This window comes from Populus nigra, chromosome 14 (genome assembly GCF_951802175.1).
Source record: "Populus nigra chromosome 14, ddPopNigr1.1, whole genome shotgun sequence".
NCBI lineage: Eukaryota > Viridiplantae > Streptophyta > Magnoliopsida > Malpighiales > Salicaceae > Populus > Populus nigra.
In genome coordinates this window covers 3,928,278-3,947,994 of record NC_084865.1, presented here as the reverse complement: position 1 = coordinate 3,947,994, position 19,717 = coordinate 3,928,278, and the positions used below count along the sequence as shown (strand labels likewise).

The window sequence follows — 19,717 nt, the reverse complement described above, 5'->3', positions numbered from 1 at the left end:
TATTTAAAATTAATATATTTTTAAATCGATATGATATATTAATATAAAAAATAATTTTTAAAAAATAAAAAAAATAATTTTTATATATTTTTAAATAAAAAATATTTTAAAAAATAACTAAACAAATCGACATATCTTACAAATCTTGTCCAACATCTTCCAAAATATCTACTACTAATTTTAGATGGTCGAGCGTTCAATAATGATGATGTTTATAAGAGTGTGATCATAGAATGTGCGAGTAATTAGTGAAAGGTGAATTTTTTGTGGGTTAATATTTTTTTTTGTCATGTATTAGATAAATAGTTAAAACAAAAGGATAAAAAAATATTAAATGTTTTAACCAAACTTTAAAAACAAAACAAAAGAAAATCTCTTTGCATATTTTTATATTTTTTAAAACACCATGTTTAGCATAAAAAAACAAACTTTTTTTTTTCATGTTTTAACATTGAAAAAAAAATAAAAATTCTTGTGTTTTTGGCCAACATAAAAAAATTATTTTTGTTGCATTTATTTTTAGACTTAATAAACTTATTATCAAGTCCATTAAAAACTTGGCTAAAATAAAATGGCTTATTGAGCACACATACCTAACAAAAAAAAACCTTTTATTTCAAAATAAAAAATGATAATGATTTTCAATTGATAATTGGCAATTTTTTAAAAGAAAAGGGGTTAAGGTCTTTATTTTTCCATACATGTGAGCTGAAAGCATAACTTTACCACTCTTCTGAACTCAAAATCTTTTTTCATCAAATATAGATTTAATTTTGAGATTTTTAGTTTCTCGAATTACTATATTGCAATTTTAATTTTATCATTTTCCTCGTATTTTTTCAAATCAAATCCACAAATCTAGAGTTGTCACAACGCTTGCCATAATGCGACACTTGTTTTGAGGTTAGTCATTTCTTGATAAAACTTCTTTTTATTTGTAATAGTTTTGAGGTTAATTGTTTCTTGATAAGATTTGTTGTTTTTTATGTTGTTTTGATGGTAGTCATTTCTCTACAAGAATGTTTCATTTTGAAAAACAATAGTTTTTCTTTTTTTTTTTCTTTTCAAACTAACTATACAAAGTTAAAAGAAAATAAAATTTTCATTTTATGTTGTAAGTATTATAAAGAGAGACAATTATCATAACTTATTTTTTACCCCTGATTTTTCTGTATTTTTAAAAATTATATTTTTGCTCCAATTTAATTTTTGGTATTTCATTTAATTTTTATCATGATGATGATAAAAAAAGAGTTTAATGAGTGAAATATGAAAAAAAAGAGAACAAGAGACTAAAAAATAATAATAAGAGATTATGTAAAAGAGAAAAAAATTAAATAAATAGAAGGTTCAAGTAAAATTAAAAAATTATTGAAAGTGTGTGTGTAAAAGAGGAAATTTAATTAATGACCGGGATTTGAAAATGTTATTCATTAAAAAAACTCTATACTCCTTAAGGATTTGGTATGAGCTATTCATTTTGTAAAATTAAATTAAAAAGTCCATAAATGAACGGGATCGAACGTAGACCAGCACCTTATCCATTGGGTCATGGAGTCTTTCCGTTTACTGTTTCCTTAAGATTTTTATATAAAAATATATAGAGAGGTTAAAAAGTGAAACACGTGGGTCTCAAAGCAGGGGTGTTGTTGCATCATCATATTTTTAGCAAGAAAATCTAAAGACAAGTCTTTGAACATACTCTTCTCCCCTCCTCCGGTCGGTAGAATAGAACCCTTCTTCCCCTCCTTCAACCTACCTCTAGGTATCGAAAAGCAGAAAACAAGGCTTTTTTCTATGATCGTGTCTGTTGCTGAACCCAGAAAGGAAACAAGAACTGGGATGCCATGGCCATGGGAATATGAAAGGAAAGATATCTGCAAACAGAATCTCTTTTAGTACACTATTTGTGTAGTTTTTAGTCTTTTTTTTTGGGGGGCAAAGAAATCCGTTCTACCAATTTTTAGTGTTTTAAAGAAAAAGGGAGCATGGGAAAGCAACAAAAGTCGTTAAGGAGCAAAGCAGTCCACTTCGTGTCTGATCTCACCACTGTCATCCTTAATCCTATCTCTGATAAACCCTCCAAGCATCCCACTCCTCTTCCTCATCCTCCTCCTGTAAGTCCATCTCTCTCTCTTGATGTTTTTTCTTTTCTTTTCATGTTTTGGGGTTAAAGGTTGAGACTTTATCATCATGTTGCCTTTTTCTGGATAATTGGATGAATACCCACTTCTAATTTTATGATGGGTAGGAAGATTTTAATTTGTTTTTGTTATTAGGACTTTGGTATTTGATCTTATAAATCTGTTTTCTCTTCTTCTTTTTGTTTGTTCTGTTCATTGGTTATTAATTTTCAAGAATGAATGTAACTAGAATATTTTTTGCTAGAATTTTGATCATGGAAAGCTCAATGCGTTTGACCATTGGGGTTGACTTAATAGGTTTATGAAATTAACTGTCTGTTTTGTTCTTGCCTTTTTTATAAACAAAAGAGGAAAGGACCTTCATTGGAAATCAAAATGAAAAATGATCCAAATGCTATAAATCAAGACTGAAATGAGCTCCATGGTAGATGGTTGATAATCTTATCCAAGTAGATATTGGTGTTTTTTTTACTGTGTTCAGCAGCTTAATATGACAATGTTAAGTTCGAAACTCTTCAAGGTTGTCTATGTTGTAATCATTTTCCTATTGGGTTGGATTGATATTTCCAAGAATTACTGTGATTGGACTATTTTTAGCTAGAATCTTGATCGTGAAACTTTAATGTATTTCTCTACTGTGGTTTCTTATGGGATTTAGGGGAACCAGTGTCTGTTTCTTCTTGTGTTTTTTTAGTTGACAAAACAAAAAAGGAACTTCATTGAAAATTAAATGTGACTAATGTTAGAAACCATGACAAAAATGAACCTGATGATGCATAACTGACACTCTTTAAGTCTTATCCGAACAAGTATTTGATAACATAGCAATGTTATGTTTGGAATCTCGAACAAGTAATTGATAACATAGCAAAAAAGGAACTTAATTGAAAATTAAAATGCAATTGATGTCACAATTCATGACTAAAATGAACCTGATGATGGATAGCTGACACTCTTTAAGTCTTATCCGAACAAGTATTTGATAACATAGCAATGTTATGTTTGGAATCTCAAAAGTTTGCTGAAGTTGTAATTACTCACTTATTGTTTTGACAGGAAGATGTCAGTGAGTCAAAAAGGAGTCAGCTAGAGTTCGTTACTGAAGAGGATACAGGGCACTTAGTTGAGGAGCCTGATACTTCTTCGTTTACTGCATTCTTATACTCTTTGTTATCGTCCTCAGGGTCTGGAAATAATCCAAAATTGGATGAGCAAAATGATCATTCAGCACAAATGGGTGACCAGCTATCAGAGAATGTAGCAAAAGAGAGTGGCACAAAAAAGGGGTTATTTTCAAGGGGCAAACAAACTCTAAGAGCTATTTACCAAGCTACAAGAATTGGTGGAAATCGGAGCCAAGAAAGCAAGGGTAATTCAGACTTGAAAAATGTTGACGAGAATGATGATTTTGGTGGACTTGAGGTGAAGAGCATGCCGAAGCAGAACATGAAAGAGCCTGTTGCTTTGGGAGATCTTCCAGACATATCTGAACCTTCATTGCTTCTTTCAGAGAAAGAAAGAAGCACCCTTTATGTTTCCCTTCCAGCACTTGTTCAAGGGAGGAAATGGTTATTGCTCTACAGGTACAGGAGTACAGATTTTGAATATACAATTGATTTTAAAATATATATAGTCATGTGATTGATAGCTAGGTAATAAATGGCAGTCTTTCCTTGACTTTCTCTTTCCATGGAGTTCTTTGTAGTACATGGAGGCACGGGATATCTCTTTCAACCTTGTATAGAAGAAGCATGCTTTGGTCTGGACATAGCTTGCTGGTAATGCTAATTTACTTCTGGCTAAGGACAATACGTTTTGTATTTATTTAATTTAGATTTGTCTCCTGAAGGTTATTTTGCAAGTGGAACAACCCCCCCCCACCCCCCCCCCCCCACCCCAAAAAAAAACCCCCCACACACATGCATGTATATGAATCATTACCAAAATTGAATTCACATTTGGGAGTAATTATATCGTACTGTTACCTTGCTCATAATTCTTATTGTGAAATAGCTGAAAAAAGTTGATGAGACGAACTTTCCCACAGGAAACCTCTCCTGTGAGTGCGGTATCCAAGAGGATGTGGTGAATCTGTATTGTTTAGTCCAAAGTTGAATTACTGGATCTGTCCCATTGATTATGAGCTTTGCGCATTAGTCATAAGCCATGCATACGGGCTTTTGAACTGGAGTTGCTCCACATGTCTTACCATGCTAATTTTCTTTCAGGTTGTTGGAGATCGCAAGGGGGCAGTATTTGGTGGCTTGGTTGAAGCTCCGCTAAGGCCAACCAACAAGAAATATCAGGTAGATACAAACTTATTAATTCATATAGAAAACACTTTCTTTTATGTGTTGTGTTGACCATGAAGTTTGAACAGGGAACGAATAGCACATTTGTTTTCACAAATAAACCTGGTCATCCTGTTATATTCCGTCCTACAGGTATTTCCTTCTCAGATTTATAGGTGAAAACTCTTTATTCTAATTAACTGTCTTACTATTGTAAACATCTGGCTTTTTTTGTTGGCATGCCAAAACATTATTCCTTGCATGCACTTGCTTACCTTCTGGATGTTGTTCTAGCATCAGCATGCAAATATGTCATGTGGGAATGGGTAAAAAAATGTTCATCAAACTGATATTGTTTGCAGGAATTACAATAAAATTGGTTTGAAAGAAGCTTATACATACTTGTTAAATGAAAAATAGTTTCTTATTCTGCTGGTGCTTTTTGTCTTGCTAAATAAATTTTGCTTTACAGAATTTGCAACTTTGAGGACAAAAACTGCATTACGTATAGTGCATTTCATGTTAATTAGCTTTTAGATGAAGTAATCACAGCGTGCTGCTGCAAGCAAATGCTACACATCTCTTACTCTTAACTTGTTAGATCTTCATGGCCATGAGAACACTGAACTTATTACTTGCAACATAAAATTTACTGGTCCTTCAATACAAGGACATCCAACATGTTAAAACTCCTTTTCTTCCCAAATTTTGTTCTCAGCATCTCTCTTAAAACTCCTGAAGATAGAATTTTTGGAAACTTATGTTTGAACCATGTATGTCAATCACAAGATCAAGTCAAATTGCATGATGCCAAGAAAACTACAGTTAAATAGGAACTCAATAAATTTCTGAAACGGAGAGTGGAAACTTAGTTGAAGAATGAAAAAGCCTACAGCATGAGGGTACATATGCACATGCATGGCCATCCCAGAAAGGTGTTTTCTCAGAAGTCTACCGGACTTCAGTTTATCATCCATTTAAAACCTATTTCTGTTTTTGCTAAATCTGTGTGTGCACTAACAGCTATGTTAAAGCAGGTGCTAATCGTTATTTCACTTTGTGCTCCACTGACTTTCTTGCAATTGGTGGAGGTGGCCGCTTTGCACTCTACATGGACAGTGATCTGTGAGCACCAACCTTTACTTCTCTGTTATATATGTATTTATTCTGCAACTATGTGTGATGTGAATTTTATGTCTGTTTCCTAGAATAAAGTTCAGGTAGTGTTTAGTTATTGTTTTAGCATAGAAAAGACAGAGACTGCGGGGATAGGGGAGACATGTCCCCTCTTCCTGTTTTAAAGGGACAAAAAATCACTTCAAAACTTTCCAAGAAAATTATTTTTACATCTTCTTTTGTCTTTTTAACCAAACATATTTTGTTTATTTCTGTTTCTTTTAAATTTGTCCTTTTTGTTTTGAGACACTACCTTTACACGTGATTATATAATGGATCTAATTTTTTTTTTTCATGTTCAATGCAAAGATTAAATGGATCAAGTTCGGTCTCGGAAACCTATGGGAACCCTTGTCTTGCACACACAGAAGACTTTGAAGTTAAGGAAGTTGAGGTATGCATGGAGCCTCTACCCTTCTCTCTCTCTCTCTCTCTCTCTCTCTCACACACACACACACACACACACACACACACACACACACACACACACACACGAAGCAAGCCATTTCCTGTGGTTCATCAGCTCTACAGTGTCAAATTCCTTTTGGGATGGTTAAAAAATAACTGACAGAAGTCGCATTTTCTCCTTCCATATTGCAGTTGTGGGGCTTTGTATATGGTTCAAAGTATGAGGAAATACTTGCTTTAAGCAGAACTGAGTCTCCTGGGATTTGTCGGTTTTGAACGTTCAAGAATGGGACAGAGCTCATTCATTATGACGTGGATCAAGTAGTTTGTTTGACACTACTGAATGATGCTGAATGCCAATCCATTGCACATCTCAAATGGAAGTCGGTACATGTAAAGAATCATTTACCATCAACCTTTGTACACAGATGTTCAACCCTTGAACCAAGAGTGCTTTTTAACCTTTTCACTATCCAGTTTTTTAATGTAAGCTGGATTTGACAGTAATGACTGATAATACAACAAAGAAGAACACATATGGCACTGCTAAATGTAGATCAAAGTTTGTAAATATATTAGATTAGTGAGATATTTAGTTTATCATCATAAATGTATGTTAAATAAAAGATGTTCAACAAAGACTTAGAGTTTATATATGATTAAAATTTTAATCTTGCATGAGCATAATTCATGGCAAGCATATTTAACATAAATATAATAAAAAGAATTTTAGCATGTGTAATAAATATATAATTAAACTTGCATATTAACTAGTAATAAAAATGTATATGTTTATAAATTAAAACAAAAATGTATTTATTAGTTGAAGCGTGGAAAAATAATGAAATTTTTGTTGTTATTAATGACTTTTTTATTTGTTTCTTGTAGTCAGGTCTCGAGTAAAAAGAATAGAATAGAAGATATCTATAAAAAAAAAATCAATAACTAATAATATTTATTAACAAATATAGTCTCCTCAATAAGTAAAAAAAAACTCGAAATAAAACAATTTAATAAATAAAAATAGTTAAAATATACAAGATAAAAGTCAACATTCATCCCCATTCTAGCAAACTTAGAGTTTATACATGCTTAATAATATTATAAGGGCAAATATATTTAACATAAATATAATAAACAGAATTTTAGCTTGCATATTCATTATATAATTAAACTTGCAATTGCTATTAACTAGTAATAAAAAATATCTATATTTAAATTAAAATAAAAAAATATTTATTAGTTGAAGCATTTAAAAGTAATAAAGTTTTAGTTGTTATTAATGATGAATTTTTTATTTGCTTCTCACAATGAAGTCTTGAGTGGAAAGAGTAGAAGATATTATATAATCTATAAAACAAAAACAATAGCTAATAATATTTATAAATAAATATTTTGACTCTACAATAAGCAAAAAAAAAAAACTTGTAATAAAACAACTTAATAAATAAAAATAATTAAACTATGCAAGATAAAAATCAACATTCATTTCCTTTTTTGGATTTCATTTTTTATTATTTCACTTCCAAATTGTATTGTATATAAAAATAGTATCGTATAAGTAATACTTCTACCAAATAAGTTTCAAGAAAATATTAAAGGGATCACAAACAATCCCAAATAAAACATAATTTTCTTAGACAAAACTTCATAAACTATAACTATTCATTGTATTAACTTTTTGTATATGTGAACAATAACACATGTGTGAACAAAATCGATCAGATAACTATGATATTAATCCTATAAAGTATAAGCAAGTTACACAAAAAGCATCATCAAACCGACAAAATAGCATGAAATATCATAAACAAATTAATAATTCACTTATTGTAAAATATAAATCAATAAAATATATGACATGCATCAAAACATCCAAAATACAAGAAAGATAATTTTATAAAATAAACTAAAACTTTAAAATAAAGATATATAGAAACTTTCTAAAATTAAACAAAAGAGAAGTAGGGAAATCATAACAAACCAGAAGGTTATAGATTAAAGCATATAGAAATAAAATTAAATCTATATGTGAGAATATAACAAATTAAAAGAAGTTAAATTATAACTTAAATTTTAAAGATGCTAAAAACCTCTTTCACAATTAATCTATATTATTATTTTCATTTTTTTTACAAGATAAACTAAACAAAGTCAAATATAAAGATAAAGCCTTAAGATTATAGATTAAAGTTTGTAAACATATTAGACTAGAGAGCAAATATATTTAATTTATCGTTACAAAAGAATGTTAAATACAAAAAATGTCTAACAAAAGCTTAGAGTTTATACATGTGTAAAACTATAAGTATACCAAAGCATAACTCATTGCAAACATGCTTTCGACATAGATATAATAAAAAGAATTATAACATGCATATAAAGTATCAAAAAATAATATAAATCATATATTGAGATCTCAACTAATAGCTTAAATTTTTAGATTGAGATGATTATTTGACATGATATCGGATCCTTGATGACCAAGTGATCAAGAGTTCGAATCTCACCACTCCATTTATTTGGTAAAAATCAAGCATAAGACAGTATGAGTTTATTCAAGTTTCAAGTCCAAAAGGTTTTTACTTGAAGAATTGTGTTAGAGAATAATATAAATCATATATTGAGACCTCACTTAACAGTTTAAGCTTTTAAGTTGAGATGATTATTTGACACTAAGCATATAATTAAACCTGCAATTGATATTAATTCAAAGTTCTAGCATGCATACTGGTAATAAAAAATATATATGTTTAAAAATCATAATTGCAACGCATGTATTACAAGCTTTAGTGTTTTAATTAAGAGCACGTTTAGTATTGTAATAATGATTATTTTTAAAGTGTTTTTTATTTGAAAATACATTGAAATACTTTTTTTATTTTTTTGAAATTTATTTTAATATTAGTACATCAAAAAAATATGAAAAAACTAAAAAAAATATAATTTCAAGCAAAGAAAAAATAAAAAAATTTATATTTTTTTAAAAACACTTTTGAAATACAAAAATAAATAAGCTATATACTTTCATCATATTTAATAAAAACTTTTCAACAAACATGCAACTCTTAACACAAATAAAACCAAACGTGGCCACAAATTAATTACAAATGCAACATGTTATCTGATTCTTTTTCAGACATAACTATTATTTGATTTAAGTTTGATTCCTCACATTATATTGTGAGATTGAGTTTTTTTTTCTCAACATAAAAAAAAATTACCATTAATAAAAAAATTTATTGTAAACTGAAGTTCATATATGCATTTAATAAAATAAATTGAGAATTATATGTGTCAACAAATAATTATATATCTGTTGGTTACAGCTTAAGATTAAGTTAGGAAGTTGAGATAAAAATATTATTTCTTAAAAAAAAAGTTGAATATTTGTTTAAATTTGAAATTGGATCCCAAAATTTTAATTTGTTTGAATTAATAAAATTAAATTTATCTTGTCAAATCGAGTATTAATGCATCGTCAAAACTTATTCTTAACATTGCGAAAGCTTATATAAAACCAACCTAAACAAAACATCATACATAATCACAAATCAACTTAATATGAAAAGATTAAATTGAAAATATAAAAAAAATCAAGTGACAAAAAAATTATTGTGGATAACTTTTGTAACCTATACTAGATTATGTTTTTCTTCTATATTGCATTTCCATCATTTTTTTTAATATTTCTTCCATCTTGTGTTGTTGCCCTTGTTCTTGATTACAAACACTATTTCATAATTTATTGAGCATCAATTTTGCAAAACTACACTATTAAATGAGAAGTAAAAAGACTTCATAAAAAAAAGAAGTGAAAAAACAAAAACTCATTTAATGCTAATAACCTTTTCAAATATTTACGTAATAAATACATAAAGATTTGAAGGCTACTGGTGGATCAACATGTTTTGTTTTAATTTTATTTATTTTGATTCTTATTTAGAAGAACTAGATATTAAGTGATAACCTATCTCTGGGCTCATCTAAGTGTTGAGTCCAGATATGTATGGGTCTGATAATTTGTTAGCTCTAACACACCATTGGGCTCAACCTATACATATATGGTTCTAGCAATCTGCCAAATCCAACACCCCTAAACTTTTTCAAATGTTGAGTTCAATCATATATATGTATGGTAATCTGTCAGACCCAATATTTATAGGTTTAGCCAAACATTAAGCCCAAACATGTATAAGTTTGACAATTTACCAGACTCAACATCCTTAGAAAAGAGGTCATAAAACCTCTATTCTCAATGATATATTTATTTTCAGAGTATCTCTTTATAATATCATGATATTTTCTTAAAAAAATATTTATTTAAGCATCGAATAATCCTTAAATCAACAAAAAAAATCTTTTACAAGTATTAAGTACTAATTACCAACCACTTTAACAAAGAAAAATGAATCATATTATTAGAAATAAGAGATTAATAGATTATTTAACACAAAAATCTTATTCTCAAACCATTTAAATTTTTTAGAACATTATCATTAATTTATGTTTTAAATCATGTGTGTTTCCAATATGAACCACATATTTTCAAAAAAATTAAAAAATTAATTTATATAGTTATATGTTTCTCAACATGAACCATGATGTTATTAAAAATACTTTTCATATATGTAATGAAATTAAAAATTATTCTGAATATATGAGAAGGTTATGATATATGCAAAACATGCCTTGGATACATGTAAATCAAGTCAACATGCTGTGAGACTAAATTTATTTATTTAAAAAAAAACAAAAAAATATGAGAGCCAGAGAATAATTTTATAACAAGTGATATACTATTAATTATTTTTTTGGGTAAAAATCAGAGATATTATTATCATTTTTTGTAAGTCATAAATTTTAAAAAATTAATAAAATATTACTAATTCTCCATCCTTAAAATTTTCCGGGCCGGAGGAGGAGGTGTTAGCCTAGGAATGAAGGTATTCACTTTTCTGGTGGATTTTAATTTCCACAAGTGACAGCACAGGAAAAGGCAGCAGAAAAAGAAAAGTAAGAAGAAAGAGAGCGCGCCTAAAGTCTCGCCAAAAATGGCGACGACGAAGCGAAAAGGTGGAACCACCAGGTCGGAGAGAACGAACCCAAGGGTTTGGCTATACTCCGTTTTGCTCACTCTTCAATACGGAGCCCAGCCTCTCATCTCCAAACGCTTCACCAGGTCCTTCCCTTTCATTTCCCTTCTAATTCCAATTTCTAACGGCTTTTACTCTCCTTTCTCTTCGATTTTCTTGTCTTTCTCGCATTGATTATTTTCTCTTGGAATTTCATCAATTCAACTCGCTTTGTTTTTTCCAAGTAAATTTTGCATTAGAATTCGATTCTCTTTATTCCTTTAATGAATTTGAAATTAAATTGTTGATTGATTAATGCTTGCCTATTTTGGTACAACTTGAGGAAGCATGATCAGGTTGGTCATAATTTGTATTAGTTATTCAATTTCCGGATTCCGATATTCGTATGTTGTGATTCTGACCTAGTTTATACAAAATCAGCTGGTCTGTTCTGACCTAATTTTTACTGATTTCGACGGTCTTATTGCCTGGAAAATTTGTGAATTTGTGCTCAATCTGGCTTTTTTGCGTTCGTTCTTAAGCTACCCCAAGCTTTAATGGATCCAATTTATTATGATCTTTGTTTCCTTTATATGTTAACAAATGTTCTTGGCATGTGTTTTTCTATGAAATGCTAGTCACTAATTAATTGAGTTTCATGCAGACGTGAAGTAATCGTGACTACATCTGTTTTGACATGCGAGTTAGCTAAGGTAAGTCATGTTCCAAGTACATGAATTTCGTTTTCATTGAATTTTTTGTTTATATTTAAACACTATGATCATCTACTTTTTTCTTTTATTTTCTTCAGGTTGTATGTGCCCTAATTCTCATGGTAAGAGATGGTAGTTTGAAGAAAGTGTTCAGCCAGTGGACTTTGGTTGGTTCGTTGACTGCATCCGGACTTCCTGCGGCAATTTATGCGCTGCAAAACAGCTTGCTGCAGATATCATACAAGAATCTTGATTCACTCACATTTTCAATATTGAACCAGACAAAAATATTTTTTACTGCATTCTTTACATACATAATGTTGAGGTATGTTCTTAAATTTCTTTTTCGTGGTCCGTTATTCATCTCTTTTGGACTATATTAAGTATATAACAACGATTCTCAATGTCCAAGCAATTAACATCTTATAAAACCTAGAAACCATTTCTTGTTTAGGTTTATTTGAATCTTAGCTCTTGAGTCTGTGCTATGCTCCACCTAATAACTGCCTCGTTATTTTTTTTTCTATTTTGAAACGAGTTGCTTACAGATTGATATCCCATAGTGGCTCATTAGTTAGAGTAAGAAAAGCTATAAATTGTGATTTACAGATCCCTGTCACTTTATGTCTTTTTATAGACTTTCATTCCTTGTTCTTGGTGGTTCAAGAATTCTTGAAATATCATGCCGACTAAGCTGGTATTTTAAGTCATCTTCTATTCTGAAGCTACTGTATGACAACCTTTCTTTGGATATTTTTTGAGTATGTGCCTGCTTTTAATAAGCCACCATCCTTAATTGTAATGTGACTGAGGCAACATCCAGGCAGTAGATTATGAGAAGCCACATACCTGTATGTGAAACTAGTTATGCTAAGTTTTAGGTTGGTATTGGAAACTCCTTTTACATTCTTCTCTGGTGGGAATGTGCAGGCAGAAGCAATCAATTCAACAAATTGGGGCTTTGTTGTTGCTGATAATGGCAGCTGTTCTTCTAAGCATTGGGGAAGGCTCTAGCAAAGGCTCTAGTAGTAGTGACCCCGAACAAATTTTATTTTATGGGATCATTCCGGTCCTGGTTGCTTCTGTTCTCTCTGGTCTTGCTTCAGCTTTGTGTCAATGGGCTTCTCAGGTACTTTAACTTGTATTTAAATGATCTTACCAGTGCCATCTATTCCCAACCCTTCCAATGTTATTTCTCTTCATTTCAGGTTAAGAAACACTCGTCGTACTTGATGACTGTAGAAATGTCAATTGTTGGAAGCTTGTGCTTGTTGGCCAGTACCACTAAGTCTCCAGATGGAGAAGCTATCAGACAGCATGGATACTTTTATGGCTGGACTCCACTAACTATGGTAATGATCTTACCCATAATGCAATTGTTCTCGAAGATAACAATGGCATACTTGGCAAAATATTTAAAGTGGCAATGGGTTGGAGTTGGAATATGATTGATGGGAGTTTCAGTTTCAAATCTTGCCATGAAATAGAAAACAACTCCAATTGGTTTTTGGCTCTCTCTCTCTTTTTTTTCTTCTTCCAGTTGAGGTAGTTTTCTTGTCTGAAGGATGGAGAAATTGTCTATAGATCATATGGTCTTTTCCCTCTGTTTAAATCCTTTACACTGACACAAATATAGCTGGATGGTAAAGCTCATACATCCCGGGCAGTTGTTAGTGTTAGGATATCTGCCTGAAGTTGGAATGCTTTTGATTTGCTGTCAATCTCCTGTGACTCATCTGTTTCTTTCAGAGACAAAATTTTGCTTGCTGTCCTTCTGGTTATGCATTGACTCTTCGGATTTTTCTTCTTCTTCTGGTTACTCAAGAAACATTAGTAGATGGCTTGTCATTCTGTGGGCTGTTAAAATTGTCCACTTACTAATATAGTTTGACAGCCATAAGTGCATCTGGCATTGCATAATGCTTCAGATTGGTGAAATTTATCTGCATTATATATTTGAAGTAGGAATATTTTGAAATATGATGTATTGAGATTGTTGAGGTGTAGAGGAAGATCTAGTCATTAGTTTATCCAAAGAGAGCGTGTTTAAATTTTGATACAGTTGGAAAAAGTATTTCGAGTTAAAAATCAGATTTGAAGTATCCTGCTTTTTGGGTTCATGTATTGGATCCCAATGACACTCAAAAACATGGTTTTTTGAATACACAAATCTCAAATAAAGCTGAATGGGACAGATGCATTGGGTGGGGTGTATTGGGTTGATAGGCTGTGGATGTGAGGGATATTTTGGTTTAGAGTAGTTGTGAGTTGATATAATTTATATGCGAGGTTTTATATTCCCCCAGCTTCTTCTCTTGGAGCCTTGGCAGTATTGCATTCTGAATTTACGGAGCCATTATTATTCTTGTCAGTTATGTTAGGGTGCATTTTCAATTTTTCTTCGGATGGCATACCTGCTAACAGCTGTATCATGTGGTTTAACATTGAGAAGTTGTGTTTCTTTTGTTTCAGATCCCAGTTGTAGCCAATGCTCTTGGTGGAATTCTTGTTGGCCTTGTCACAAGCTATGCTGGTGGTGTGAGAAAGGTAAATATAACATTGTTAAAGTGGATAATTTTTATCAGATAATGGAAGCCAACTCTAAAGATATGGCTTGGAGTTTCCTCAGTTATGAGTTATTAAGACAGCTTTTTATCTCCACAAAATTTTCTCGATGCGTGCAGGGGTTTGTCATTGTTTCTGCACTTCTTGTAACGGCCTTGCTTCAGTTCATGTTTGAAGGGAAACCGCCTTCAGTGTACTGTCTTGTGGCTCTTCCACTCGTCATGAGCAGCATTTCAATATACCAGAAATATCCATATAGAGTTAAAAAGAAGGAATCATAATCAACTTGTAGATGGAGAAAGTACTGGTATTTTAAAGAAGTTTCTCCATGGCTACCAGATAAGGAGACAATGGCGCAAAGAAGCACTGCTTTGTTTTTTCTTCCCCTCAAAATTGTATGCAGTCTTCATTCGACAAAATTCGATACTGATTTCTAGCAAAAAGAAGAGAACAGGGTACTGATTTGGGATCCCTTTTGACTATGGATGACTAGTGTTCCTTAGAATCTTAATCTGTGTTTTGAAGCCCTTGTCAACATGAATATTTTCTTGTTGCACGTTGTGAACTTGACACGAATGGATTTTATGTAGAAAACAAAACCCATGCAAGGGTGGATCCTCTCTCTCTCTCTCTCTCTCTCTCTGTCGAAGAAATGCAAGTTTGATCTTTATGTTCTTTGTTTAGTTGTTTCCCGTTGGGATCTCGTATTTCTGCTAATGTACTCCCTCCACCCATGCAATGATGGTGGAAGTCCAAATGCAGTTCTAGAAAGTGAAAAGGAAATAAAATAAAAAAACATAGCTACTGGATCAATAATATTAGAATTACATGATGAATTTTTTTATCCAAATAATTTTTTTTGTTCCTTCAAATATAGAGATATAATTAATTATAATTGTAAAATTTATTTTGGTTATTTATTTAAAATTCTTTTAACTCATAGCATCATTATTATGTAGAATATAATATAATCAAATTAAATTTTTATTTTCAATATCTAATTGAAAACCAGCATTTAAATAATCATGAATTACTAGTTCTTCTCTTTCATAGATTAGAAAAACATTTTAGTTATTTTTAAGTATTAAGATTATTGTTAACTATTTTTCGATTACTCTTACATGGATTATATTGACATGTACTCATTATGCTCAAAGCATAAGATACATTTGATCTTGTATATAACATTTTCAAAAGATAAAGAATTATTTTCATCATATATCTCTCAATTTGTGTTTTAAAACACATATCTTTAGAAATATGTATCTTATACGAAACAGGCAAGTATTATTTTTTGGATTTTTCCATGCTAAATCATTTTAGCATCTTGTTTATATATGTGGATTGAGACAATCCAAACAACCTTTTAGATATATCTTTGTAGATATTTATTTTCAGTATATATGTTGTATCTCTTATATTCTTCATGGAGAAATTGTTAAACAATCAGATCTTTACTAAAGTAGAGTAAAGAAATATCATTTTTCATTAATAATATATCATCTACATATAGTATTAGAAAAATAACACAACTTCCATTAACGTTTTTATAAACAAGGCACATCCATATTTTTTTTTAAATGAAATCAAACTATGTGATTATTTCATCAAAATGGATATTCAAACTCTTTGAATTTTTATAGGTTGCATACTTTATTGGAAAATTTCTTAGATTCAAAACTTTCAGGTTGTGTCATATACACATCTTCTTGAAGATTCCCATTCAGGAATATATTTTTTATATCCATTTTCCAAATCTTATAATCATAATATGCAACTATAATAAGCAAAATCCTTTTAGATGTTAACACAATTATCGATAAAGAATGTTTCATCAAAGTCAACCTATTTGTTTTAATCTGTTACATTTAACAACTAGTTTAGCTTTGTATATTTGTACATTGATATCTATGCTAGTCTTTCTCTTAAAGACTCATTTACATCTAATGAGTTTCATCCTTTCAGATGGATCAACCAGGTCTATACCTGGTTAGTATACATAAAATTCATTTTAGATTTCATGGCCTCAATTCATTTTTTAGAATCAATATCAGATATTGGTTCTCTATGTAATTGGTAGGCTCATCAAGTATGGGCAACTCGTTATTTTCAGCTTCCATGAGAATTTCATATCTTATTAGTATATGACGTGTCCTACCAAATTTAGGGATTTTTTTTATGTTTCTTGAGCTTCAAGTTGAATATAAAATATTGTAGCCTCAGGTTCAAGTTCTATTTCGATGTCGATTTGTAGTTCTGGAAGTTTTTCAAGTTCTATTTCCTCTCCTTGCTCATTTTAAGACCAAATTATTTCTTTAGAAAGATGACATGTTTTAATACAACCATTTTTGTTCAATGTGGTGATATACATATTATACAATAATTTCTTATAGATATCCTAAACTTATATTTACTTGACTTAGCTCCTGGTCTTTCAAATACAAAACACTTCATAGAAACATCACATCTTAAATCTTTAAATGTGATAAGATTGGTCTCCTATCATTTTATATCTTATATGAAGTCTTATCAATAGATTTTGATGAAACCCTTTTTAAAATGTAAGCAGCAGTTTATAAGGGCATAACCTTGGAAAGAAGGTGAAAAGTCTGTATAACTCATCATGGAACATACCATATTCAATAGGGTTTAATTTCTCCTTTTAAAAACTCCATTACATTATGGTATTCCAGAAGGTGTCTATTATGAGATAATCTCATTCTCTTTTAGATAATCTTAAAAATACTTGTTGAGGTATGCATCCCCTTGATCCAATCAAAGTATAGTAATACTCTTTCCAGTTTATTTTTTAACTTTATTTCTGAATTCTTTGGACCTTTCAAATAATTTAGATTTTTATAAAATACACATGATCATATCCAATATGGTCATCAATGATAAAACATGTAAATCCATCTATGACACTAATTGTTATTGGTCCATATACATATGTATGTATTAGACCTAACAATTTTTTAGACTTTTCACTCTTTCCAACAAATGGTGTTTTGGTTTTCTTACCTAATAAACAAGCTTCACAAATTTTATACGATTCATAATCAAAAGGATAAAAATATTCTTATTTATGTAACTCAGTGATTCTTATTTCATTTATATGACTTAGTCTACAATGCTATAAATAATATGAATATTGATTATCTAATATGTTCTTCTTACTATTTATATTAAACTTGAGCATTTCAAGATCAGGTATATACAAACTATTTATATAAGTATTAGATCCATAGTAAACATCATTATTATAAAAGGAATAATATTTGCCCTTAATAATAAATTCAAATTCATTCAAAAATGGATACTATGTTTTTAAAAAGTACTAAAATAAAATAACAATTATTAAATTTTAGTATTAACTCATTTGAAAAAGTTAATGCAACAATTCCTACTTTATTGATAACTTGTAGGTTCACTTTACCTTTATTCAATCATAAATACACATGAAACAAAAGTTTCAATAAGCTTTTTAACCTTCATGGTTGTAAGTTAATCTTTGTAGTTCCTCCTATAATGGTTTTCCTCGCTATAATGATGACAAGTACACTTGTTAATCTTGATGCCCCAAGTAGGCTTCTATGCTTGGACTACAAGATCAAATCAATATTTAACTCATGGTCTATGACAAAGCCTAATTGATCTAATTTCTTAAAGTAGTGAGTCATCTTTAATACATGAGTATTCACCAAGGAATCCTTTATCATCTTACAACAAAACAATTTCTTAGAGGTTTCATACCTTTTAATGCATCAAACAACTCTTTAAGATGCATAATTATTATTTGAGCATCTATATTCTCATGTTATGTTTGAAGTTTAAGTGATATGCTAGATAACATCACACATATAGCACGTGTATTATCATCAATATGACATTGATATTCAGTTTTAACTTCATCATCAATGTCCTTATTAATAACGAGAAGAATATGATTTTCAAGAACATACAATATTCCTTTTGTTTTAGAACAATTCTCATATTTCAATACTAGTCCAAAAAATTTGGTTCAGTCAATTTATTATCATCAAGTATGCTACGTAAGGATATATTTATTTTTACTCATAATAATTTATTAACTTGTTCATCTAAAGATAACAAATATTGATTTCATGCATAAATATTTATAATAAAATTTAAATAAGATCTTTAATTATAATTTGATCTTCCACTATTTCCCTTCAAATTAATAGCCATCACAATTAATTTAAAAGAATCTCGCTTAGATCTCTTAGTGAGATATGATCTCATTTAATTTATATGATTTTACGTAATTCAACAAATTAAAATAAATTAAATTATATCAATCATATCTTTATACAACTTCTATATTAGTTATGTAACAACTCTTTATCTAAATATATTATATATATATTTTACCTATCAATTCTATATATTTTTATATAAAAATTATAAATAAATTATTTATCAACAAATAAGTTTAATCAAATAAGTAAATATTTCATAAAATCATTATATGTACTAAAAATTTTAATGATCAAAAAGAATTTTTTACAAGTATTAATTATCAAGCACCAAATACAATTTATCAATTATATAAATAAAAAAATTATAAAAATACTAGACCGGTTAACTAACCAGTCATCAATAGAATTTTTTAGAAGTATTAATTATCGAGCATCAAATACAATTTATCAATTACATAAATAAAAAAATTATAAAAATACTGAGACCAATTAACTAACCAGTCATCAAACCTAACAACCTGGTTACTATGCTACTTGAATTCTTGATACTTCATCACATATTCATCAGAGCAAAGAAATGGTAGACAGATTGGGAAGAAGAGTAATCAACTTCGCAAACCTTCCAATAAAGATCCTAATGCCAACAACATATACGAACATTTACGAAATTGCACTGAAAACAATCCCTTCGGCTTCCAAAATCGAAATCAAGCGCGTCCTCTAATCACTCAAAGGCTTCCAAGTCGAAAAGGTACGCCCTCTTAACATGGAATGGAAAAAGAAAAAGACGCGGCGGATTACTCATCGCCAAGCCTGAATATAAAAAAGCATACATCACGCTTAGAAATCCGCTCTCCATTTCCCCCAATTTGTTTCCTATTAGAGTTATTGAGGAAGAGAGGTAGCGAATGAGTAAGAAGAAACCGGAGAATAGTTTTTCTGAGGACAATAGAAGTCAGTGGCGATGGCGGGCATGGATGGCGTGGTGGTCGTGGTGATGTGGTGGCGGAGAAGGCCAAGTTTCCCTGGAGCTCCATGAGGAGTGCTACTGCTAATTCTAGGTGGTGTTGTTTTTTGGATTTTTTATTTTTTAATTGAGGAATGAGAAGTATTGCCTTGATTTCG

At 30.3% G+C, this 19,717-nt stretch overlaps 2 protein-coding genes across 2 annotated transcripts; both read left to right on the top strand.

Annotated features, from left to right (window-relative positions):
• The first annotated feature begins 1,625 nt into the window (after positions 1-1,625).
• On the top strand, positions 1,626-6,592 carry LOC133673537 (uncharacterized). Its single transcript, XM_062094401.1, has 8 exons — positions 1,626-2,117; positions 3,201-3,727; positions 3,850-3,922; positions 4,373-4,450; positions 4,525-4,588; positions 5,473-5,560; positions 5,921-6,005; positions 6,212-6,592. The coding sequence occupies exons 1-8, from the start codon at positions 1,989-1,991 to the stop codon at positions 6,293-6,295; spliced, it is 1,128 nt and encodes a 375-aa protein (XP_061950385.1). The 5' UTR covers positions 1,626-1,988; the 3' UTR covers positions 6,296-6,592.
• A 4,287-nt stretch (positions 6,593-10,879) lies between these two features.
• On the top strand, positions 10,880-14,996 carry LOC133672365 (UDP-N-acetylglucosamine transporter ROCK1-like). Its single transcript, XM_062092756.1, has 7 exons — positions 10,880-11,201; positions 11,759-11,807; positions 11,906-12,132; positions 12,738-12,936; positions 13,016-13,159; positions 14,280-14,354; positions 14,492-14,996. The coding sequence occupies exons 1-7, from the start codon at positions 11,074-11,076 to the stop codon at positions 14,651-14,653; spliced, it is 984 nt and encodes a 327-aa protein (XP_061948740.1). The 5' UTR covers positions 10,880-11,073; the 3' UTR covers positions 14,654-14,996.
• The last annotated feature ends 4,721 nt before the right edge of the window (positions 14,997-19,717 follow it).

Bases quoted from the DNA above. Each gene is read 5' to 3' on its own strand.
- LOC133673537 (XM_062094401.1), top strand. From the start codon at position 1,989: ATGGGAAAGCAACAAAAGTCGTTAAGGAGCAAAGCAGTCCACTTCGTG. The intron at 4,451-4,524 runs GTAGATACAAAC...AAGTTTGAACAG, and splicing joins CAACCAACAAGAAATATCAG to GGAACGAATAGCACATTTGT. The intron at 5,561-5,920 runs GTGAGCACCAAC...TTCAATGCAAAG, and splicing joins CTCTACATGGACAGTGATCT to ATTAAATGGATCAAGTTCGG.
- LOC133672365 (XM_062092756.1), top strand. From the start codon at position 11,074: ATGGCGACGACGAAGCGAAAAGGTGGAACCACCAGGTCGGAGAGAACG. The intron at 11,808-11,905 runs GTAAGTCATGTT...TATTTTCTTCAG, and splicing joins TGACATGCGAGTTAGCTAAG to GTTGTATGTGCCCTAATTCT. The intron at 14,355-14,491 runs GTAAATATAACA...CGATGCGTGCAG, and splicing joins ATGCTGGTGGTGTGAGAAAG to GGGTTTGTCATTGTTTCTGC.